At 45.7% G+C, this 23,891-nt stretch overlaps 6 protein-coding genes across 6 annotated transcripts; 4 read left to right on the top strand and 2 right to left on the bottom strand.

The window, feature by feature from the left end:
* The first annotated feature begins 130 nt into the window (after positions 1 to 130).
* F4822DRAFT_335806 (3-oxoacyl-reductase) lies at positions 131 to 1,256 on the top strand. The gene is made up of 2 exons (XM_051455737.1): positions 131 to 741; positions 861 to 1,256. Exons 1-2 carry the CDS (start codon positions 241 to 243, stop codon positions 1,116 to 1,118), a joined length of 759 nt encoding a protein of 252 aa, XP_051310942.1. The 5' UTR covers positions 131 to 240; the 3' UTR covers positions 1,119 to 1,256.
* On the top strand, positions 1,148 to 2,103 carry F4822DRAFT_335762 (uncharacterized protein). Its single transcript, XM_051455735.1, has one exon. It carries the CDS (start codon positions 1,394 to 1,396, stop codon positions 1,925 to 1,927), a length of 534 nt encoding a protein of 177 aa, XP_051310943.1. The 5' UTR covers positions 1,148 to 1,393; the 3' UTR covers positions 1,928 to 2,103.
* Positions 2,094 to 3,153, top strand: F4822DRAFT_432019 (glycoside hydrolase family 61 protein; the record flags this gene model as incomplete). Its single annotated transcript, XM_051461572.1, has 7 exons — positions 2,094 to 2,211; positions 2,293 to 2,328; positions 2,378 to 2,481; positions 2,538 to 2,640; positions 2,713 to 2,972; positions 3,043 to 3,087; positions 3,142 to 3,153. 7 exons carry the CDS (start codon positions 2,094 to 2,096, stop codon positions 3,151 to 3,153), a joined length of 678 nt encoding a protein of 225 aa, XP_051310944.1.
* A 2,032-nt stretch (positions 3,154 to 5,185) lies between these two features.
* Positions 5,186 to 5,779, bottom strand: F4822DRAFT_412221 (uncharacterized protein). Its single transcript, XM_051458935.1, has one exon. It carries the CDS (start codon positions 5,711 to 5,713, stop codon positions 5,402 to 5,404), a length of 312 nt encoding a protein of 103 aa, XP_051310945.1. The 5' UTR covers positions 5,714 to 5,779; the 3' UTR covers positions 5,186 to 5,401.
* Positions 5,780 to 15,485: 9,706 nt separating this feature from the next.
* F4822DRAFT_336190 (uncharacterized protein) lies at positions 15,486 to 18,581 on the top strand. Its single transcript, XM_051455740.1, has 3 exons — positions 15,486 to 16,079; positions 16,156 to 16,274; positions 16,367 to 18,581. The coding sequence occupies exons 1-3, from the start codon at positions 15,965 to 15,967 to the stop codon at positions 17,870 to 17,872; spliced, it is 1,740 nt and encodes a 579-aa protein (XP_051310946.1). The 5' UTR covers positions 15,486 to 15,964; the 3' UTR covers positions 17,873 to 18,581.
* Positions 18,582 to 22,803: 4,222 nt separating this feature from the next.
* On the bottom strand, positions 22,804 to 23,718 carry F4822DRAFT_432022 (S-adenosyl-L-methionine-dependent methyltransferase; the record flags this gene model as incomplete). Its single annotated transcript, XM_051461573.1, has 1 exon — positions 22,804 to 23,718. The coding sequence occupies one exon, from the start codon at positions 23,716 to 23,718 to the stop codon at positions 22,804 to 22,806; it is 915 nt and encodes a 304-aa protein (XP_051310947.1).
* Positions 23,719 to 23,891: the final 173 nt, after the last annotated feature.

Consider the following 23,891-nt stretch of genomic DNA (forward strand, 5'->3'; position numbering starts at 1 on the left):
GCGGACCGGTCAATTGTTAAACATCTTAAGCTCATGCGAAACAAGGTGGGGAAGCTTCAACTATTTGTTCCTATGATACATGTACGGTAAACTGTTTATAGAGCCTGAATGATGGGTTAAGCTCAGGGGATAATACTAACATTATTCTCATCATGTAAGTCAATAATTTCGACGAATATTGACATTAAAACATCAAGTTTCAACGAAAAGAGAAAGGGTATTTCATAAATAATTGCAATCATGGCTCCTCGTCCTCGTTTGGAAGGCAAAGTTGCGATCGTGACCGGAGGTGCATCGGGATTCGGACGAGGCATCGCAGCTAAATTCGTCGAAGAAGGCGCCAAAGTCATCATCGCCGATTTATCCCAAGAAGCCGGTCAAACGGTAGCACAAGAATTAAAATGCGATTTCTCAGTCGCAGACGTAACAAAACGAGAAGATTGGGAGAAACTCCTTCAAATCGCTGTGAATAACCACGGCCAACTTGATATCGTGGTGAACAATGCTGGAGCTACATATGCCAACAAGCCGACCGAGGAAGTAACCGAAAAGGATTTCGATCTCGTTATGAATGTCAACGTCAAGTCTATTTATATCTCTACCAATGTTCTCCTCCCCTATTTCTTGGAGAAGAAGAGGCCGGGTAGCTTTATCCAAGTAGCCTCCACAGCAGGTATTCGACCACGTCCGAAACTCACGTGGTATAATGCTTCGAAAGCGGCCGTGATCAATGCTACCAAGGTATGGAGACACTACTACTGTCGCTTTTTCCCCTGCGACAAACAATTTAGCCGGTTTACAAATATCAAACATCATATTTGAGATTGGAGACATCAATGCTAACTATTGCTTCACAATAGACAATGGCAGTCGAATACGGACCTCAGCAGATTCGGTTTAATGCGGTATCTCCGGTGGTAGGAAGCACGGGTATGACACATCTATTCATTGGAAAACCTAATACCGCCGAGAACCGCAAGGCTTTTGAGTCCGTCGTGCCGCTAGGTAGAGGCTCTACGCCGGAGGATGTCGCCAATGCTTGTTGCTACTTGGCCAGTGAGGAGGCTGCCTTCATCACAGGGGTCAACATTGAAGTAGATGGAGGGCGATGCGTATAAGAAACTTGCTCAAACCAATCTACGAGGTCGTCATAGAGACAGCATCGTGACAGAGCCAGCAACCCTTCTGTCCGAGGCTAGGAGCGAAATTAAAATCTGCTCTGATGGAGATGGGTATTTTCTCATCATTGGCTCGAATGTGGTGTTAAGTGTGTATGTATGCATGAGGTGACTAAAAAAGAATTACCTCCTTACGATTTCGAAAAGCTTCCGAGCATTGATTCATATCCAGCTTTACATCTATTCAAAACTTGACATATTTATCATCCCCTCCAATGAAAGAGCTAAAAACCAGGGTTCGAGCAGTGATGTGTACGCAAGCATCCGTCTTCAAGGTTCTCCTATTCCTTAATCACCTGCAGTATCTGCCCTGGTTTCCGGTGCTTGCGCTCGGTCTCAGCGTTCCCGGCGAGGCGGGCTACGGTAGTTGGGCAATTCTTGGTCTATCTAAAATTCGAGATATGTTGCATCGGCTTGCCGAATGCGTACTGATTTTAGGCGTCCTTCCGATATTTCCGTTTCGGGACTTTTCGATGGCCTCCTTTCCCCACAAGCACCCCACGAATACCCATGACAGAACCACGCCGCGTATACTCGTGCGCCGAGAAATCTCCCATGTTTCCCATGCAGTAAGCCTGGTTTGTCGCAATTGGGATCGCCGACGATGGAACGACGGTCCGTCCGGTCAAGGTATGGTAGCTTGGAGTCGGCGAGAAATGCGATTCAAGTGGTGGAGGAACATTGAACGAAATGCTTTTGCAAGGTCACAGCTGAAAACTACCTGCTTTCGCAACGTCGTCCGCGTCTAGGATGTGACATCACTCGCATCATGGAGCCCCTGCGCCGGTATTTGATAATATATATAAAGAGCCTCTCGTCTCTTGGCGACGCCGTGGAACAATCTAACCACAGCACCGTCACCGTCATTCTCAGATACCCAAGGACTCAGACCCCGGAAGATATCTTTAGCCCGCCATGAAGAACTTCGCCAACATTGCTGCCGCTGCTGCTCTCGCAGCTAATGGTGTCTCGGCCCATTACATCTTCCAGCAACTTTCGGTCGACGCTACTGAGTACGGTCCATTCGAGTACAGTAAGTCTCGATCATATTCAGGAGCTTTCTATTACTATGCGCGAAATGTCATGAATGCTGAAACGATCTTAACCTGAACAGTCCGACAGAATTCCAACTACAACTCTCCTGTTACGGGTAAGTCGCCTATACCATTTCTGCTCTGGACCTTCACTAACCATTGCAGATCTGACCTCGAACGATCTGAGGTGCAATGTTGGTGCACAGGGTGCCGACACCAAGACGGTAGACGTTAAGGCCGGTGAAAAGTTCACATTCACTCTCGATACCGTACGTATCCCACAACTATATCATGTCTGTTGACACCGCGACTAACTCATCACTAGCCCGTATACCACCAAGGCCCCATCTCAATCTACATGTCCAAAGCCCCCGGCGCCGCGTCCGACTACGACGCCAGCGGTGAATGGTTCAAAATCAAGGACTTCGGTAAATCAACCTCCCACACCCCCACCCCCTAACCCAAATTCCATCCATCCCATCCACTAACCATACCCACAGCTCCGGACTTCTCAGGCGGAGAAGCGAAATGGGACATGGAAGGCTCCTACTCCTACGAAATCCCATCCTGCATCGAGGACGGCGAATACCTCCTCCGTATCCAGAGTCTCGCCATCCATAACCCTTACCCTTCTGGCACGCCCCAGTTTTATATATCTTGCGCTCAGGTTAAGGTCTCGGGCGGAGATGGTAGTTATAACCCCAAGACTGCGCTTATTCCGGGTGCTTTTAAGGAGACGGATCCGGGGTATACTGTTAACGTAAGTTTCTCTCTTGGAGGGGTTGAGGTTGGATTTCAGTTATGGGGGATGCTGACTTTGGGTTGTCTAGATTTACTCGGACTTCCATAATTACACTGTTCCGGGTCCTGAGCCTGTAAGTTACCTATGCCGGTCCTACGTTTGAGTTATGAGAGCTAACAGCTTCTAGTTAACCTGCTAAACTCTTCGAGGAGCTAGCTTAGATGGGTAGCATGCTGGACTCTGCACAGTTGCATCGCGAGGGGTAGGCGTTGGTTCACCATATATACCTAGGCACAGATATAGGATCAATAAATTCAAATTATGATTAGGCACAACCATGTGTTCCACTCTTGTATTGCTTCACTACTTCATGAATCGTGTTAATGATGCTACATTGATAGTTCATCCCGTAGTTGTTTTCGTGACCATATCCCCACCCCATGAGAACATGAAGTTTACGATGGTTCGGAATGAATACCAGCATAAGGGTACTAAGTCCTGCATATACAATATGCGAATAGCGATATGCTATTAAGTGTCACCATCGCTACCCCCAGCCATCCCAGAACCAGGCCACATCAATTTCCAGGGGTAATTCCCCCTGTGACTTGACGGCAATGGCAGGTAGTCAAATTAAGAGAAATGAAGCCATGTGCAGAATACGGGGGCATAGGTTACACAGCAGACCTAGCTACATCTTAAGTGAGCTTCTAAGATGAGATCTCACTGTTGCTGTAGTCACGATTCGCTCATCGCGAGTCACAACATGAGTAGGTAGTTCCGATAGGTCGAAGACAATGTCAAGGAAGGCTACGTGGGTAACATAAACTTTAGTATGCTTCACTAGTGCAGTTTATCTCACTTCATCTTCATAAAGCTGTGTAAGAGCTAATACTCATATTTCCGAAGCAATTATCTATCAGTGACCGACGTGGACTCGGTCAAGCTTCTACTTGCCAGGGAGGCTTCAATTTAGTGCGACAATCACTTAAAGTTATTTTCGAATGAGAAACAATTGACTTCCATTGAAAATCTTCGATCTCGTGCTCAATATTCCATTATATGATGATTCCCTCGCCAGTCCTTGCTGCCTAGGACACCCGTAGTGTCCCGAGAACATGGGTTTAGTGCTGACAGCAACAACTTCGTTCTTACGTGTTCACAAACGCGAAACTAGCTGTCTATTCTAATGTGCTTTGATGCTCCTAAGAAAGTCATCTCTTACTTGATCTGAGGATGTAATACTTACGAATGCCTCGGCAGCGAGGTCTTGGTGACAGTTGCCGAGGTATGCTATGCGAACCACCCAATACAAAAAGATATATTTTTAAGATGAGTAAACTAAGTGTTCCGTTAGTATCAGAAGATATCATAAGGACGTTGGTCGCTTATTGTTGTATAAGTGCTTACCTCTTCATAATCACATAAGAGTAAGATGATATTTCATGATATTATTAGCCTAAAACTCATAAATATGAAGATTATTGTTAAATCTCAAGTAAATAAGATTAATATCTCCCAAGAGCTTTGGGATCGATCCTAAGGAGGTATATGGGTTGTTGAATAGATTCTGTAGTGTCGTGAGTGTTCAAGCCCCTCTTAGGCAATACGAGAACGTAGACACTACGCGATTAGTAAATGAAAGCTTAAATGAACGTACAATATAAATCATCTATAATCTCTTTAAGTCTTTACAATTAAAATCTAACAGTCTTCTCACATTCTCATCAAGTTCTTCTACTCTACCCCTATCTTCACGGATAACTTCTCCGAGTAACGTGCGAGGTCACAACCAAGGCGGATTACACCTACGCTTAACGATAATCTCTAGGAAAAGACATTCTACACTACTAAAAAACTTTGATTAAAAAGATCATCAAAGCGAACAAGCAAAGCCACGAAACCCCTGAGTGTAGTAAGTTAGCAACCATCGAGGCTGAGTCCAAACCCAGCCACCCCTCGTCGCAAGTCAACCATCAACACCTACAATCCGGAAAATCATCCCCAAGACAAAAAAAAAACATACCAAATCCCCAATCTAACAATCCCTCCTGACTTAAACACACGCACAAGAAAAAAAAAAAAAGCGCCATGAACCAAAATATCAACCCAGTCAAAAACACGCAACAAGTGTGCCCACGGTGGCAAATTTCGACGCCACAACCCGCGAAACAAGGCGACCGAGTTACGTCGTCGACCCCCTTCAATGTGATACAGCCACCATCCCTACATCCGTCCCTCCAATATCTTTTTTCTTCTTATGGTCCGTTTCCTTTCTTTCCCTGGCACAGTATACCTACATAACACCCTGCATGCGCACGCGCACACGCATACGTAAATATGCGGTAAAATAACAAGCCTCCTAAACGCGGAGCGGGAAAAGGAATGTGAGAACGGAGAAAGAGAGAGAAAACTGTAGGTAGACAAAATAGACGGATAGGCAACCGTCACGAGGCGAAACATAGAAAAGTGACTAATATTCCCCTCCATTCCGAATCGGTCACATGGACCATCACGGACGCGACGACGGGGCGCAGGGCCATGGGGGTTTGTAGGTGTGGATGGGTTGTGTTATGTATTATATGTACGTCTATATGTAGGTAGATAGAGATGTACGTATATACGTATATACATACGTTACCTGGGGCATGTATGTATGTACGTATAAATGTGTGGATGTATGTAAGTACTAGGTAGTATGTGTGTACCCCGGACATATCCACTACCCACACCTTATACCCATACACCCACATATACATATCTACCTACATACACACAGACGCACTCAACGCGCACAACATACATAGTACAGACGGGTTCATACTGAGGGAGGGATGGGATGGGATGGGATGGGATGAAGGTTGGTGGGACAAGGGTTATTCAACTACCTACTTACTTATATCGAGTTCCCACATACCCACCTACGTACCTGTGTATGAACTGATCTTTCCAACCTTTTTCAACTTCATCAATCTCCCATGTAACATCTATTCGATGTAGTTCAACGTCGCGGATGCTAGGTGCTGCGGCCCGGGACCGCGTTTGCAGATTTATCCACTCTGTTGTGGACGATAGGATTGCCTAGAAGACAGAATCAACCTGTAGGAGCTCTTTTACTGGAGGATCTAGGTTGACACGGCCTGTGATCATAGTCCGATGAGCCTCAAGAGGGTGGGAAACGATCATCGATGCCTAAACGCTGTTGATGGACATCTTCCTTCTGCCTCACCATCGCTCGGCTTCTAATATCCGTTCCCCACCGATTACTCACGTTATCATAGTATCGTTCAATATGGACCCTCCCGACGATCTATAGCAACCCCATCTTTTGCATATGGTATAGTATAACCCTGATGACGGCGTCGATCGAGAATAGCGCCACCGTATGTTGTCATATGTTTCTCATGGATTCCCCGGACCTGTTGTATTAATTATTATATTTTGTAAAAAGGATCTCCCATGTGGTCTCCGAATAGGCAGGTCGAAATCGGTTTTTCGTTGCCGGGTCTGACAAATCCACCTTCTCTCATACGGGATTCGAATAGTCCACCCTGCCGCGAATGAATCATCCTTGAAGATATCTGCACGTCATGTCGACGTGCATCGTTGATTACGATACCTATTTTTTCCGCTAGGTCAGTCGTTTTTAATAGAGTATCCTGCCAGAGCGTCGTTTTAGGAATGCATGGATCTGCTAAGCTAGTGAGTCTATATCTATCATGTACCGATGTTAGTTGCACTGTAACTGTTTAAGAACCTCATTTGGGATCAGAATGGTACCGACCACCTACGGGCGTACGGTACTTACTGCATGATAGAACCGAGACTTGTCGGATGTGACCACTTCGAATCTGCAGCAAGGTATGAGCTTAACCTGGAGCAGGCTAGTAAAATAGTAGTCTATTGCAATTAGATGTCGATGAATACTTTCTTGGCGGGCGTATTATGCTAGATATGACGGATGCTGGAACGCGTGCTGCACGAACTACGGGTGCAAGCGCTTGCGTATGTCTCATCGTATCCCTAATGCATGTGCGTGGCTGATGGAGGGCTGGTGTGGGGAGGGTGTATCATGGGATAGCTGGACCAAGCTTGAAGGGGTGTAGGGGTCCTAGGCCGTCCCAAGCTCTCCTAAGCTGCGAGAGAAGGGGAATCTCGCAGATCATAGGATCTGGACAAACTTGACAGTCGATCAGATACACCCTTGCAGGCCTTGTAGAGAATGAACCTTGTTCGGATGGTCGGGAGACGAGGATAATCCGTTGCACTGCAGCGGAGAGAAAAGGGTGTCAAGGATGTTTAAGCATAAGACAAACGGCGTCATGGGATGTTGGTACATATCGGTTGGGGTTTGCCCGAAAGGGAAATAAGTGGTCGATCCCTCGGTGAAACTTGATAGGTCCAAGATGGGGGCTCTGAATCCGAAGCAATAGTAACCTTCGTAGTCTTGTGTATATGAGTTTGAGGGATTGTCGTAATATGTGCTTGATGAAATCACATCAAAGTGATATCTAGGAGTTCGTTCTAGAACCTATGGTTATCTGGTCCCAATTCTAAGCTACCTAGATAGGTGGTTAGAAGGTCAAGTTATGATCTTCAATGGTAGCTCACTATTGGTCGAACCTGTAAGGTCTAGTTTATTAAGAACCATACCCTGTCAGCATATAGCTGGAGAAGTTCAACGCCACGAGATAGATCCTTGAACTTACTAGAGACGGCAACACGAGGAACTATAGGCGAGATGGAGACCAAATTGAGGTAGGTGTCGAATGCCGTACGTATTACAAGTCCAGCCTCACGGATAGGTTAGTGGGGGGATGCTATACTATACGCATAATCGACTAAGTAGCTAAGTAGTTGGTCGTCTCAGGATGGTGTGTGGAGACTGTTCATGTAAGTCGGAATGGTGAGGGCAGCTGATTGGTGATTCGTCTATCCAAAACGGTGTGGCCACACCGCGAACGTTTTGGGGATTCATGGCTGACTCCCCCATCTGTATAGAAGGCTAGGCTGATACTCACTTGGGTGATTGGGCAATTTCGGAAATAACGTCGCTTTCGGGAGTGATCGGGGTGCAAGTGATCGTAAAGGGGAGGCCTTTTCGCTTCTCGGGACCGTAAGACACCGAGAAAGACAATGTACATACCGTTTTAATATGCAGGCGAGGTCTTGAAAACGCATGCCATGGTCGAAGTGATTGAAAGGGATAATGGTGTACACTTTATAAGACTTAAATGGACTATGCCATATGACCCCCATCCTGCCAGTAAGCAAATTCTAGCGCTTACATAAGTAGTCATTTTGCATTTATAAATGAAGCCAGTGATCTATGTCGATTCATTGGACTAAAGATCAGAGGCTATACGACCGGTGGTAAGTATCCTAACCAGATAATGGTGTCAACTCTTCAAAGTTCTTGGGAGTGTTGTTATGATGATGGTACTCGATCGCACATGTTCTTGACGAAATAGCCACTTGACTTAGAATAGGAACCTAGATAATTATGGAGTAAGAGTGAGAAGAGTTGGAATAGACCAAGCATAGCCAGGGCGGACTATACGAGGCTAAGGGTGTATCAGATGACCTTGTGGACTTGTCATTATATTGAACGGCGAAGTCGATAAGTGATGGTGAGAAACCTCAACAAAATTGGGGGTCTCGCTTCTCATGAGATGACCTCGACTAGCGGAGAGAGCAAGGAGAAGATGTTGATTTCTGGTTTTTGCATTTTCCCTGTTCCGTTTGAGTCAGCCTAGGATTTCATCCTAAACTTCCTCTATAGTCAAATCGCCGGCGGATCTAGTCCAAAGACAGACGACAGGCTGACACTTGATGAGACTGGATCATAGAATATGATGGAATCAAGACGCAGTGCATAGCCCATAAAAATGTAGGCATTGCATATCTAAGCCGTTGAAAAACCAAGGCGAAGAAGAACCCTAGGAGGTGATGTCTCAGTCCAAGCGCGTAAGGATTCTCCAAACACCGACCTTGGATTTGATCTATACTCTTTCGTGGTCACATTAAACAGCCCCCAGTCCTGTCGGTTTAGCTAACATGGACTAGGCCCCCTAGCTGACTTCTCGCCTTTTGTCGGCAGTTGAGCGATCAATTTGAGATCACCATCTCGCGGGGTTAAAGCCGGATAGGCGCGCAGTAACTCTTGAGCAGGGTAAGCGACGGGATGAGCCATGACGGGCAAGGCGATAAGGTCGCATTTACCACCATGCTGACCTCTATAGTGAAAGAATAACCCTGTCTCCGATTACTGTCACTGTTCTGGTGATGCGATGGAGTTCTCCATGATTATCGATGGGGGTGGATCTCCGGTAGTCGTCCGAAGAGTACTTACACTACTGAACCAGGCGTACATATCTGCATATATACTTGTTTTACCATGTATATATGTATGTATGTTGTATGTAAGTGGTACCCCTCCTTAACCCCAGGTAACGATCTAGGTATTGTTTGAGAGTGTGGGAGGTATGGTAGTGGTGGTAAAGGTAAAGGTAAAGGTAATGGTGGTGGTAGGTACAAAATAATGTGGAGGAGAATTGAGAAGAGAAGGGAAGCCAAGAAAACATGGTGGATTATTTTTCAAGACCATTGCCGGTCAAATGTACCTTCCCATGTATATCGAACAGGGGGCAGCTGATTGTTAGTGGGGAATAGTGGAAAACGGAGAGTGAGATTTCCCGGGTAGTGGGTCAAATTGATTGACTAGCATTGGTGTGGCAGCTGTGTGGTTCGGCACCTAAAGCTACTAGAGCAAGGTTGGTGTCACCATCTTGCCTGCTCTTGCTTGCTTAATTCCTTAATTCCCAGCTCAAATCCACTTCTAACCTTGGAACTATGAGTATATGGGTGCGCCACCGCCGCCACAAAAGAGGTCCGAGCACCCACACCCCCATTTAACCCCGGTGGACATCTTTTAGATCAATTGATTGTTACTAAATCTGGTGTCGTACTTTTGTACTTTCTCCATAATCCTCACAGCTGTGGAATCTCTTCAAAACTTGACAGCTTGATCAGCTCCCCACGCGATGAATGGTTGGTTACTTGGTCTCTATCTGATCATCACGAGGCAACAATATTCCAGCTTGTAACATCATAGAACCATTCAAGCTACGCTCAAGCAACCATCTACCTTATGTCCAGTACCCTTCTAGGTAGTGGGTATGACTTCTATCACCAACCATCTACCATCTACCTGCTGCTTTGTCTACTACCTACCTAATCTACAACGTACATCACATAACTATACATAATCATACATTACATAGGTAAACATTCATTCATTCAACCATCTATCGGATATCCCGGTCTTGTAGATCGGTCTCCAGATCGATTCTGATGGCACTTCTTCACATACGCAATCGTATCATCTCCTTTCGCTAGTGCGGATAGCGTCAACCTCGTGGCAGCACACTCGACGCAGCCAAGCTACGTACGATTATGTACAAGCGACGAGATGGAAGGCTGAAACGCTTCCCCATTTCATCAATGCCTTTGGGTCATTGGGTCATTGGACCATACTATTGATGGCTGGACCTACTTGCTTTGAATCCGGACCATTTGAACCATTCATTCCCAGCCTAGCCTCCTGTGGCATGGCCGGATTCTTCCACATGCGCCGGGTACTTGCTTATTCCATTACTATACCTATCATCAGAGAGATAGAGAGACGGATACAGATGAGAGGGCTCCATCTATGCATCAATGTCTCTTCGGTTATCGGCTTTGATAGCTTAGCACCCCAAAATCCAACCCCCTCTATTTTTTTTTTTTTTTCAAGGTCCCTCCCCCCAACACACATTCGAACATTATGGGCGTAGTCTCGAGGCGCAGACGCGTTATGCGACGTGTGTGGATGCCTGCGTACGTAAATGTGCGCGCATTCTATCTGTTCCAGTCTGTCTTACTTACACGAGGGGTGACAGAAGTATGAAAAGTTATAGCTGCAGTCGCCACTACGCCATGGCTGCTCACCCGACGCAAGGAGCGGTTGAAGATAACTGGGATCGCCATAAAAATCCAAGACATTGAAGCGGAGAAGGCAGATTCCGTTTTCGTGTCGGGGTTTTCGTGCTAGACATGTCAAGCAAAGATAGATAGACACACATAATGGTTTGTGCCCTAATTTGTATTACAGAAGACCATCCAAAGGCCAAGAGGCACCAGAGGCTCAACAAGGAGGGGAGGGCTTGCGTACCAATCAACCAATGCCGTACGTCATGCTTCGTCTAATTCAACACATGCCGGCCTCTCTACTTCTCTACCTAACATAACAATGCTGGTTCATACGGTCTGCTAGTGCTCACTCGTATTATGTCCATATGACCTTGTGGGCATAAATAGACCATAGAGGGCGGCTTTTAAGCGTGAGCTTTCAGCTACGGACGAAGGCTAAGTTACCTAGTCTCCCGGATCCGACTCCTTGGGACGACCCGAGTTCCATCCTCTTTACCAACAGCGTCGACTTGCATCCCTAGGGATCCCACTAAATTCCCCATTGACTGGGTATCGAGATTCTAGGTAGGAAATCTACCTTGGCTTCGGTTCGCCAAGTTGATATCACTTTCGCCGCAAATAAGTGTATTTGTGAAGAAGAAGAAAAGCGGCGATATTCTAACCTCCTCACGATACACAAGCGGACGCCTAGACCAGATCTTTAGCGGAGAACAGCCGAAGAAAATTAAAACGGTCACTACTGTAATTGATATGTCACATCAATTGACATTCTAATAAGGTATGTTGCTTGGTCACGGACGCTTCGGGACGAGAAAAAAATAGAGAGCCACAGCCGTCTTACCACTCTTAATCTCACTTACAGGTTACACGAGTGTTTTTTGTATTACTTTGCCTCGCTCGCCCACATAGACACTTAACACGACATCGCCAACTAACATCGGTTACTACACACGAGACCAAATTATTGAGGCAAAGAGAGGTGAGAAACTCCAAATATAATAAGAGTGAGCAATCATATTTCCTGATGACGGCGTCCCCGGTCAAATGGGATCAAAAGAGCATTTACTATGATCATGATAGCTTATGCCGGGTTGCTGCATCTGACACTGGAAATGGTTTAGGAAGATTTAACGACGACCCTGTCGCGTCATCTTTTAGACCGATCCTCGATTTCCCAAGTTGCTCGAAAAAGACGATCCATCTACTTGGCATTCCGACTATCCAGAAACTAAACTTGATCTAAACCCGTCTGTGCTCCCCGTCATACCGACTTGATTTTAGTTCATCTTCACCGGTTCCCCAAACTGCCTTCATCGCCTCATTTATCTACCTATCATTTACAAGACCGAGGTGTACTCAATACAGAATCGTTCACCCCGCGGCCTATAATTTGCTGGCCTTGAGCTGGTACTTTTAGTACTCTTAAGCCTAATCCCAGCTGTTTAATTGATTGGGTGCCACGCGTCGGGTTTCAAGGCAAAAGGATCCATCATTCAGTTCCCTCGGGTTTTCTCACCTTACCCATCAGCTTCTGCATACGAGTGGCCAATCTTTATTTCGGCCGTTGATTTGTTTGATTTTAATTTTTCTAAACCATCGTCGTTTTCAAGCTAGAAATTCTAAGACGGCGTCATCGCCATCGATGATATCTAGCTAGCAGACGATTGTGAGATTTTACGGCCTAAAGGCATAACCATAACCTGGTCATCTTTCCCTGGTTGGATCGGGAGGTAACTCCTCTTCTAACTGCGTACGTATACGTACATCCATACCTTCGCACATCAGTATCGTGAGACGCCGTGACGATCCAACTCCACCGTTCCATTATCTGTGGATCATTTCATGTCGCAATCTCTCCTCCACTTACATGAGAAAAAGTCACGAGACTGGTAAGAGAGAGCTGGGTGCACAATCTAACAGTCTCTATTCTTTTTTAACTCCCTCTCACTCTTGCAACCTACCGGCGCTTCAAGTTCCTTGACCCAAGTACACACACACACACACACACACATTCATACACCCGAGTCTTAATTCCAATCCCCAATGAGACCCCCACACAGGCTTGCCCTACCCCCTGCAGGTCTAGCCCAAACGATCAAGTCCTGAACCGTCAGACAATACAATACCCTGGAGCCATTCCTCCGTCCTTACACAAGATTCAAGGACAAGTGCCTTTTATCAAGGGTCAGCCGAGAGTTCCTGACGAAGAGTACATCAAAAAGGGCGCTGGATTTATTAGTAACCACGCAAATTTGTATATCTGAAGAGGAGTTCAGTGCCTTGCAGCAACCTTGCATGACTCTTATCTTCGGCAGCACAAGCGGTTACCTACCTGCCTTACCCATTTGGCAAGCCGCCGCCCGATGTTCGGGACTTAAACTGCTACGTTGAGCTGCCTATTCCCACGCCTACTTTTTTGACGCTTCCGTACCTTGAAACCTGTTCATATCGACAGGGCGCGCGCAATTGCGACGAGAAGGAGGGCGATCGATGTCATATTTTCAATTCTCTTGTGTCCTCGTGATTTGATTAGAGTCATTTCACTACCACTTGATATTTATGAGACATACATATCATATCCTACAAGAAAAAAAAAAGGAGGGAAGATATCCCATATAAACTGACGCATTTGCGGGTACCTTACCTGATCCGGCTTTCTCGGTCGGCGCATTCCTAAGACCTGGGGCATCAGCTTACGAGTTACTCTTCCCCAAAGTCTTACGAATCGCCAACGGCCTTTTTGAGAACGACAGAATACGGAGGACGGAACCATAAAATCCATTCTCAAGGCGGGCGTAACCTTGCCCATCTCATCATCAAACTTCCGAGTTACAATCGTCACAAATTCCCCGAAAATTCCGTATTACATAGTTGATTGATTTCTTCAATCATTCATTGATTCATTCGTTCTTTTTGACCCCAAGTACCAGGCAAGCAACAACAAAAAGTCACGACGATATTGAAGTATCTCGAAGGATCAAATAACAACAAATTTGGTTTACCGAATTTAATTCGTACCTCATTTATTCAGTACTTATTGGTAGGTACCTACTGATTTCATTTATGTTACTTACTTCATTTCATACACCCACACATACACTACATACGATCCCAAGCATTATTAATACATACATAACCCGTTCATCATTCCCTTCTTATGTATTGAGAATCCTCTCTTACATCTACAAGGTCGTCCCCCCACATCTATATATGTATTCATAAAAAAGTGAGGACCCCTCGAACCAACCCCTCCTGTCCCTACATGTATTATTCTTCGGCCTACTAGGCAGGGCGATTCCTCTCTCGTTTCCCTCTCCCTCACACACCAGACAAGGCCACCCCCCTTCTAAGCTACCTAGTTACATACCTACTTAGGTAGATACCTTACCTTACCTACCTAGGTACCTACCTCCTACCTAATTTACTTAACCATCGCGTATTTCTGGGTCTTTGCCCGTCTGCGAACCTACGATCTCATTCCAATCAGAACCTGGTCAGCACCTTGTAACCCCCCCTTCTTCTTCCCCCAGGTCCTTAGGTTCCATTTTCCTCTTTAACTCCCACTTAACTTACCCATCTTACCCTAGTTACCCTAGTACAAGTTACCTTTTGGGTTAATGATAATAGAAGCTCTCTTACAAGCTTCTTTTCTCTGCCCCCTACCTCTTTTTCGCTACCTTATACCTAATTACCTAGGTATAATAATAATTATACACACTGTAGGTAGGTCTTTTCGTCTTTTTCCCAGTCGCAAGACCTGAGTCCCAAGAGTCCCTCAATACGGTACATATTATCGATACGCCCCTCCTCATTTTTATCATTTTATTCTTCTCTTCCCCTTCGGATCACCCCTCGTCGTTCTGCAGCTCTTTGATTTGACCGAATCTCTCCCGCCACTAACCCACTAACCCTCTGGGTTTCTCTTTTCTGCCTCTCTCGTCCCCTCTTCTCATTCCCATGCAGATTAGGGTCTCCTTCGTCTGAGGAAATCCAACAACTCACCAATCTTTCTCCTCCAGTTATCTTTAGACACACCACGCACATACGCAACGCACACTTATAACCCGGAACGTCGGAATTCTCAAATCACATCGTTCCAAGTTAAAAAAAACCCCCCTCCAATCCAAATCTTATAATTTTTTGTTCCTGTACCTTACACCATCGAGCGGTAACTGCATACAAGCGGGCGGTGCGCGCGCATACGTGTGTACGTTTAGGAGGTATTTTTTTTATTTTATTTCTTTGGTACATGTAGGGTTGAACAATACCTTTATTTAATTGATTTTTTATCTGAATTTATCTAATTTTTTAGTTATTTTTTAAATTCTTATCAATTGTTTTCAACCAATCCTTTATACGCTACACGCAGACCCTTTTTTATTTTTATTTTATTCCTATTTTATTTTATTTTATTTTTCCTTCGAGTCGGGAAATACTTCCTTACAATATACATTGATACATTGCTGCATTGCTGCATTGAATCCTGTATCCTTACCCATACCCATACACCTCTTACACAATTATCTACATACATACATCATACCTACATATTTATATTCATGCATACTTAAGTAAAGCTACGTGCTCCGATAATAACAAATCGTTATTTAGGTCTCTTTCCTACATTGGCTTATTAGCCCTCGACCTTGACACTCGAGACCCTTGGGACCCTTGACTCGACCCAAGAACCCAAGAGTGGAAAATCAAGGCCAGCAAGACATACAAGAAAAAAAAAAGACGATAAATAAATCAGGGGGCGTCAATGCTCACAACGACCAGGTTGTCGGCGTGCCCCTCCTAAATCCTCCTCCCTCCCACGTCTCGCTACCACGCATCGCCGATATTACCTATTACCACCGTTGCTAGTACCATTCCTATTACTACTATTTCTTACTCTCTCTTTTTCCCATCTCCACCCCCCCTTCTATCTACTACTCCGTACCTATCCGTCACCATTTAAATTCCTTATCCGATTGTCGCCTCCACCGCTACCTACCTTACCCGGGTAGATATACCTACGACGCCCACGCCTGCATAAAATGTCCGAGTATCGTCATATGAGGTCCGGTAGTCTAAGCATTCCCTCATCAACAAACACAATGAGTCCAATAGTTCCCTCACACGGTCGCTTCGATGGGCCGAGAAGCCCGCCGAGTAAGTTCTTCATATCCATTTACTATATCAATTAATTGGCAATTAGTTTCTAACTTCAATGCTTCTTCGGTTACAGATACGTCGCATGTTCCATGTAAGTTCTTTCGACAGGGCGCTTGCCAGGCTGGTTCTGCGTGCCCCTTCAGTCACGATCTAGGTACTGCTGCAGAAACAGTATGCAAGTATTTCGCAAAGGTAAGCAAGCAAGCAAGCAGTGTAGAAGAATGGTGCTCCCGTCACACAACGAAAGCGCGCACGAACTAACCATGTGGTGAAACAAATAACAGGGCAATTGCAAATTCGGTCCTAAATGTGCCAATGTACACGTTCTCGCCGATGGAAGACGAATCAACTACGGCAAGAATGGTATTACGATCGGTCAACCTATTCATCTCGGAAATCGAGTCAATCCTACCTCATATAACTCCTCTAGTAGCGCTTTAACGAATTCCTTTATGCGCGCTGATTCGAATCAATCCTACGGAAATGGTTACGGATATCCGATGTCACCGAGCGATACATATCAATCCATTGATCGACGACCAAGCTTAGAAAACGTTCCAACGATCGATACTACATACTCTCACACGAGCTCACAATATGGCTCACCACGAGAAGAAGATCCGTCGCGCCTAGGTTTAGGGCTCTCACCTGTAGCCGCCAAGGGCCTATCTGTACTCGACGCACCCCTTCCAGCTTCTTTCGACTCCAATGGAATATCCAACGCTGCTAGATACCCTGGAGGGCCATGGCCGTCCTCTGTACCTTCTCAATTTGGACTCGACTCACCTTCGCCTTCTTTGAACGCAGCCAAAGATTCGCGAACTTCCGAAACTCTCAAGCTTCTCCATCACTCTGCATTTGGCAGCAACGAACACTTAGCCTCGGCCGCCGGCGGTTCCTCACCGACAACCCAACCACACGACGAATATTTTGGTAAACGCCAGATGCATTCGAGCCGCTATGCTAAGCCTAAGATGCTTAGCAGTAGTGCGCCTCGCGCTATCGCCGGAGCTATCGATCGAGACTGGGAGTCAGAATTCCCCTTTCTAGAAGAAGATTATCTGCCCGATAACCTGAAGGATCTGCTGACACCAGCTGAGAAGGCCCGACGTGGGTCACGAGCGGCCGACGAGGAGTCCAACGGTCACAGGGGAAATGGAACATCACCCAGTGTCGTAGGAGTGAGTGGTACAGGGACACCCAATGGTGAAGTGAGCTCAAAATTTGGAAGTCCCATGTCGTCGAGCCCAAGTCGGTGGGGTCCGCTGTTCCAACGACAGCACGAGGAACAAAAGCACGCCGCAGCCGCTAGTGCAGGTGCCTTTGGACACGTTGGAAGCCCTCTTCGCCAATCCAGCCTCAGCGCTAGCGTTGTGCGACCGCAAAATGCGAGCCGGTCCAGTAGTATCGACGGTCCCAGCACTTTGACCCAGCAGCTGCAACGTATACGCATAGAAGGCAACGGGGGCGAATCACCTTTGTTACATCCCAATTCCCATGCTTCCCATAACCCAAGGCCATCTAACGGGCGAGGCGGCGAGCGCCACGTCAGCAGCGGCTCTATCAGCTCCAGCGCACGATACACTACTCCGATAGGAGAAGAGGATGGCGAATTCGTATTCAGCATGGACGAAGACGGCGAACGGGAAAGCACCATAAGAGCCCGGAAACGTATGTCCGTAGGCACAGCCATGAGCGTTTGGGGTTCAAGCTACGCTGGCGTTACCTCCGGACCAGGGAAGAAAGACGACAACGCCGCAAGAGTTGTCGAAGGAGTTGGAGGACGGTGAACAATAGCAGACCCAAGAAACGACCAGTACAAATAAAGGTGCATCTTCAAGCGAAGGAATAATAATTATGCTAGGAGAAGATGTCTAGTCCATGCGAATCTCCTATTTCAAAGGAACACCGACAACCCGAGGTATAAACTTACCAAGCTACCAATTTCCAAATAACGAAGTTACGAATCACGAGGTGCCGGGAAGCTGGCTGTTTAAGGCACGGAGCATTTATTTCACAACACAAAGAGCGCTACGACAAATTCTACCATACCAAACTACCTAGGTACCAACTTACCTATCTATTTTACCTATATAGGAAAAGATGTTGGAAGTGGGGAAAATGAAGACTGTTGCATAGCAAGCAGACAGGCAAAGCAGGCATAGAAAGGTGGACTCACCCTGCTACAACTCGTTGGTACACATTTTTCACGGCATCCCAGGTTGGTAAAACAGCGGCAGCCCGGCGAGGTGGGCAGGTTCTTAAGAATATATTATTATTTTTTACAGGAGATGCGGATCACAAGGGGGACGGAGTTGGTTTGGCAAAATCATCATCATCACAGCACTACCATGCAATTCATTTCCATTTTCCTTTCTATTTGTTTATAACCATGTTTGAATCGGCCCTCATTTTCAAGCTTTAAGGGGGGAGTTTAGTTTTCATTTGCTTTTTTTACTTTTCGGAGATATCCTGACTCTTTGCATTCTTTTTTATTGTTACTGTTGCACGCATTTACCTTGACATCTATCATCACCTTTATCTACGTTACTTACCCACCATCTGTCTATTCACACAAGCAAACAACACTCATGTAATTTGGCGGGGTTTTCAAAGTCATTTTCATCCATGGGAATAGGGAAATGGGAAACTCGGTGGTTTGAACATAGGCCGGTCATATACACGAGATTATAAAAAGAACAGAAAAATCCAATTGGAACTTAGATCGGAACGAAACTACGCTGCTTCTTCATCTTCATATTCTTCATTGTTATCCTTTGCTATTACCTACCTAGAAGAACTACTCATACACGCATCTATACATCTATCCGTTATACTGCTTCTTAGATACACGTCTACGGTTTGGTTTAGTTAACTTGCCTTAGGTATTCCTTGAGATAGATACTTAGATACACGACAGTGGTACAGCACGGTACACTATAGGACTTGTGTAAATTCAACAACGTTTAAATTTCTCAGGCCTACAGGGCTTGTATAAGTGTACGTACCTTAGCGTCTACGTGTTGACAGTCCTAGAGGTATCATCAGTTACTCTCTTTCTAAACCAATATAATCACTGCCGAAGAGCCTCATCTCCCCACACTGTATGAAAGGTTAATTGTTAACTTCGGTAAGCAGACCCTAGGTAGACGGGCAAAAGCTGAAAGAAAATGAGGCGGAACCCTACTGATCAGGAGATTATAGTCTTATCGTGTGAAAGTTGACTAACATTGATGAGCAGGTCTCTACAAGGTGGGCGAGGGCTGAAAGGGAATGAATCAGGACCTGGTTGATCTATCACTACCTGAATGCTAACAGTCAAATTTCATAGGCGAAGCTTTGGGGGATGAGCAACAATGCTGTAGAAGTGAGTCAAAGTTCTGTCGATCAGGTCATGCGATAGCATACTCACCGGTATTGAGTCAGTCTACAAATAAAGGAGGGCTTGCGTACGCCTTTCGAGCAAGTTTTCGGTACGCGTAGACCGGAGAGAAAGGCAACCATGTTGGAGGTCTCGGTGGGAAGTACACATCTATTGATTGACAGATGGGCAGCAAGATGGCATCGACAGGGAAATAGAGGGTTTGGATAGGCATACGATGGTGTGGTTAATACCTCAGAACTATCCGCGGTACATCATGATGCAGAATAGGTAGAATGCCACGGAGAGAATACCTAGGCAGACGGTCTGAACCCTAATACACTTTCTCACCGAAATGATCGGGGACCTATCCAGGTCGGCAACCATTTCGATATTGAGGTTGACCTACGTAAGCCACCGAATCTTCCCGTTTCCCTGAATATCTACATGGGCGCCTCATGGGTGGATCAAGTTGATGATGTGGGACAGGAACCAGGCACCCAACCATTCACAATCCTATCGAGATCTTGGAATGATATGGTTCGCTTCCCCCACGCCATTAGTTCGACTCATATTTGCCATTACGCCAGTCGATGACCAATAGACATGCCTAATATAACCAATTCAAAGTTGTGGTACTCCATTAGGCAGACGCGGTACGCGTCCGCGGGCTTTTTCGTGCCAAGACAATTTTTTTGCGCAAATGCGCAGATGAAATACAGAGGTAGGCGTTGAGTTGAAAGGGGGGTTACCGCCCGATTGCTATGAAGGCTGTAGGTAATGGTCGACCTCTAGGATTGAGATATAAAATGCAAATTTCGAGAGTCCTAGGTATAATACCTAACCCTTTCACAAAGGAGGCTAAAAATCACCGACTGGGATGGTATGAAATTTACCCGACCCTTACATGAACTATAGGGCTGTATCATAATTTGCCTGTTAATTAAATAATACTTTTGGTTCATTCTTTGTTACATCCAAGGAGACCCCTGTGATTCGGGATCTACAGGGGATTCAGGATTCGGCTCAGGACATATTTCAAGCATAATGCTAGTACTAACACATATCTTATGACATTTCTTTATTCACCGTGACCCCATAAAAGTTTCAAATTATACAAACATGTCAAATCCCTTAAGAATAAAAACAGACCCAGCCCTATTTACATCTCAAAAGTGGAAAAACATATTCCTTAGGCCTCCAGAGCCGCATCGACGGCCTCAATCTCAGCCGCTTTCTCGCTAAACTAACCTTGTATCTAGGTTAGCGGGAACATACCTAAGCGCTTAGGAATCCGGGAGCGACAACGGATGGACGCAGCCGTACTCATAGCCCCTAGGCATCGTTGAAGCGAAAGCGAACCTTGGAACCCTCCCCAACATAGCCACCTGGCCACTAGATTATTTCTCGCATGTCAACAACCCCAGAAATACACTTCGCCATCATCCCAAGAACTATCCACCGACGGTACGAACACAAAGGCGTCGAATCCGAAGCACCTGTCCATTGTGGTGACACAAAATAGGCATGCCGGGATATCCAATCTGCCAATGCCTGTCTCAATATGCTGAACGGGTACATGCTGCCAGAACAGTCGCCACCCGGGCACCAGGCACGTCATCAGGTCCAGGCAGATACTATCCGCCTAATGGATCACGGCTAGATCCGGACCAGATCATAGGCATTCTGATGGCGAGTTGCCTATCAGCCACCAGACCACCAGCCTCTTGCGGAATAGACCTCGTTATCTATCCAACGTACGTCTAACCCAGATGGAGGACATACTACCAAGTATGGTTAGCGGTATTATTCTTGCTCAAAGCCCCTATTTACTTCTTCGAGTAAGTGAGAAGATCATCAGGGGCGTTGTCATACCCCTTCCATCGCCGCTCGAAAATGATGACTAAGCGGGGTCAGGAGCTCGAAGACGGTAATAAAATAGCAGTTATACTATAGGTTACACTGTATCCATGACACGTAACTAAGGGTCTAATCTAAAACAGAAAGATCAGTAAATATCCCGTCGTCATTATCTTCGGCATCAATTTCTATACAAGAAAGACGTTATCCGAAAAGGGAAAGCATGTGATTCGGATTCGTGGACGACTAGCCTATCAGTTGTAAAATGGTATGGTATTCGTAAATGCTATGCTGCCTGATGATGGGAACTCTACAAATCCGATGATGATTCCTTCAATTGAGAAGGGAAAAAAAGACTAGCGTCGTTGCCAACTGTCGTAATATCCCAATAACCCGGATAGTCCACTCACGGCTCGGCTCGTCAGCTCTGCAGCAAATGATCTACTTCGTACTTCGTGGAGATGACAAGAAGGTTAGTAGGGTTCTATATTTGTACCTCTATTGACGTTAGGGTCGTAATGCGTCATGCAAGGAGGGAAAGCCAGGTGGCAGACGACGGGGATCCAATCAACTGGACCCTAATATAAGAATGAGGAGCTGACGGCATAGATGATATTAAAAAACACGGAGACAGAAAAGCAATGGTTACTGTCGGATAGGGATACTAAAGGAGACGATGGAATGTTGTATGTAGCACTAAACCAAGTTCTGCTTGTTGCCCCTTTTCATGTTACATGTCTGCGTCGTCACTATACAATAAACCCAACTTTAGTCTCGTCTTGGAGTTCGCGTTTTCCAACCCATTTACACGCCATAATCGTGTGGTCTATTTTCCTTGAAATGGTCCTTGTTTGATGCAGCGATAATCTATGCAAAGATGCCCAAAACTCACCATATTGATCGTTAGTGTGATTGGGATAGGAGATGGCAAACTCTGAATGGGGAAGCAGTGCTTGCTTGGAACAATGTTAGCATAATCCAAGGAACCGAATGATCCTCGTGTAAGCTTCCAAGATATCTATGATTCAAGTAATGCGCAACCCGTTGATGAGATGGCAAGAATTGACGAGACAACGCACAGTAGAGTCATCTGTGTCGTGATATTTCTGCGTCGCTATGCGAACATTAGGCATCTCATACGAAATTAGCAATTGATAGAAGGCATTGGTTGATATTTAGGTAAGTTAAATCATCTCTTGCGCCTTTTCCCTCTACCTAAGATTTCATATTTCATGACAAAGCTTCAAAGTCGGGACACCATTAGGAAGAAGCAGTACATGTCAACTAAAGTAACACGATATAGGCATGGTATAAAATTGACTTTACAGCATTCAAAACCCCATGTATCCAGCAAAACAGCGACACTAGCCCCCAACGAGGTTCGAATATATCAGGAAAATTGGTCGTTAATAATTCAATACTTCGTCAATGCCGCAGATTTCTAAGGATTAACCCTTCAGTCCCTACGATCGCCGCCACGTTTAGTTTATCCCTTGAGAACTATTTAGATTTCGATGCCTCAATCTCACCACCAGGTTTCGTAGCCGAAAGAGCCACATAATGCCAATGTCCATACCCCCTATACGACTCCACGCCAGCAACCGTATTAATAAACCACCGCTCCAGCCCCAAAACGCGAACAAAGAAATACGGAATAACAGCCAGGAGATAAAACGCCCTAGTCATAGGCCGAATATTATACGAATAATCCCTCACAACCACATCCTCAAACCCAGCATCTTCCAACATCTGCTTAAAAACGCCAGGTTGGGAGATCGCATTCGTGGGCATAGCAGCGTATTTATTAACTTTAACCATAGATTCCGCGATATCCTTTGGCGAGCCCTCAAGCGCATTATGGTCGTACTCAAACATCACCAATCTCCCACCGGGCCTTAACACGCGGTGGAAATTACCTAACACGGCTTTCGGATCGCTAGCATGGACGAACGTCTCCATGGTATATACCCCATCAAACGAACCATCCGCAAACGGGTCTAAATGGTGATAATCCATCCTCTGCGCCGATATCACAGTTTCCGGTAGACGCGAGCGCTTGATATTCCGCACGGCCTTGGCGACGTGATGTTCCACGACATCAATAGCAGTTATTCGGAATTTGAATTTTTTCGCCATGCGTAGTGCTACGTGCCCGACTCCGCAGCCAGCGTCTAGGACTTGGGAGTCTGGGGGGAGGGATAGGGCTTCGCCTAGTTTGTCTTCCATCCTGCGTAGACTTTTGGAGAGGGGGAATGGCCAGTATGTGTCGTGCTCCCAGTACCCGAAATGTCTTGTACCTCCTAGTATGAATCTATAGCCTAGCCGTGATTCTAGGGAGTGGTAGTACGATTGGAGGTCTGGGTTTGAATTGATGACTGGCTTTGTGTTGCCAACCTCCTCTAAGGAAGACGACATGGTTGAGATGGTGAGGGTTGCTATTAATCCGTAAGTGTAATGCTGTGTGGGTGTATGATATCAAGGAAGTGTCGAATGAAATGGTTCATTTATTAATAAGATGTAAATAAGAAGTAGGAATGTTAAAAGTTGGTGTAAGCTTCTGAAGTAATCTTGCTTAGTTCCACTTTATT

Source organism: Hypoxylon trugodes (genome assembly GCF_022578975.1).
Source record: "Hypoxylon trugodes strain CBS 135444 unplaced genomic scaffold F4822scaffold_8, whole genome shotgun sequence".
In the NCBI taxonomy this organism is placed as follows: Eukaryota; Fungi; Ascomycota; class Sordariomycetes; order Xylariales; family Hypoxylaceae; genus Hypoxylon; species Hypoxylon trugodes.

Coding starts and splice junctions, on each gene's coding strand:
- F4822DRAFT_335762 (XM_051455735.1), top strand. CDS start 1,394: ATGAAAGAGCTAAAAACCAGGGTTCGAGCAGTGATGTGTACGCAAGCA.
- F4822DRAFT_335806 (XM_051455737.1), top strand. CDS start 241: ATGGCTCCTCGTCCTCGTTTGGAAGGCAAAGTTGCGATCGTGACCGGA. Junction 742..860: donor CCGTGATCAATGCTACCAAG/GTATGGAGACAC, acceptor GCTTCACAATAG/ACAATGGCAGTCGAATACGG.
- F4822DRAFT_336190 (XM_051455740.1), top strand. CDS start 15,965: ATGTCCGAGTATCGTCATATGAGGTCCGGTAGTCTAAGCATTCCCTCA. Junction 16,080..16,155: donor TGGGCCGAGAAGCCCGCCGA/GTAAGTTCTTCA, acceptor CTTCGGTTACAG/ATACGTCGCATGTTCCATGT. Junction 16,275..16,366: donor TATGCAAGTATTTCGCAAAG/GTAAGCAAGCAA, acceptor AACAAATAACAG/GGCAATTGCAAATTCGGTCC.
- F4822DRAFT_412221 (XM_051458935.1), bottom strand. CDS start 5,713: ATGTATATGTGGGTGTATGGGTATAAGGTGTGGGTAGTGGATATGTCC.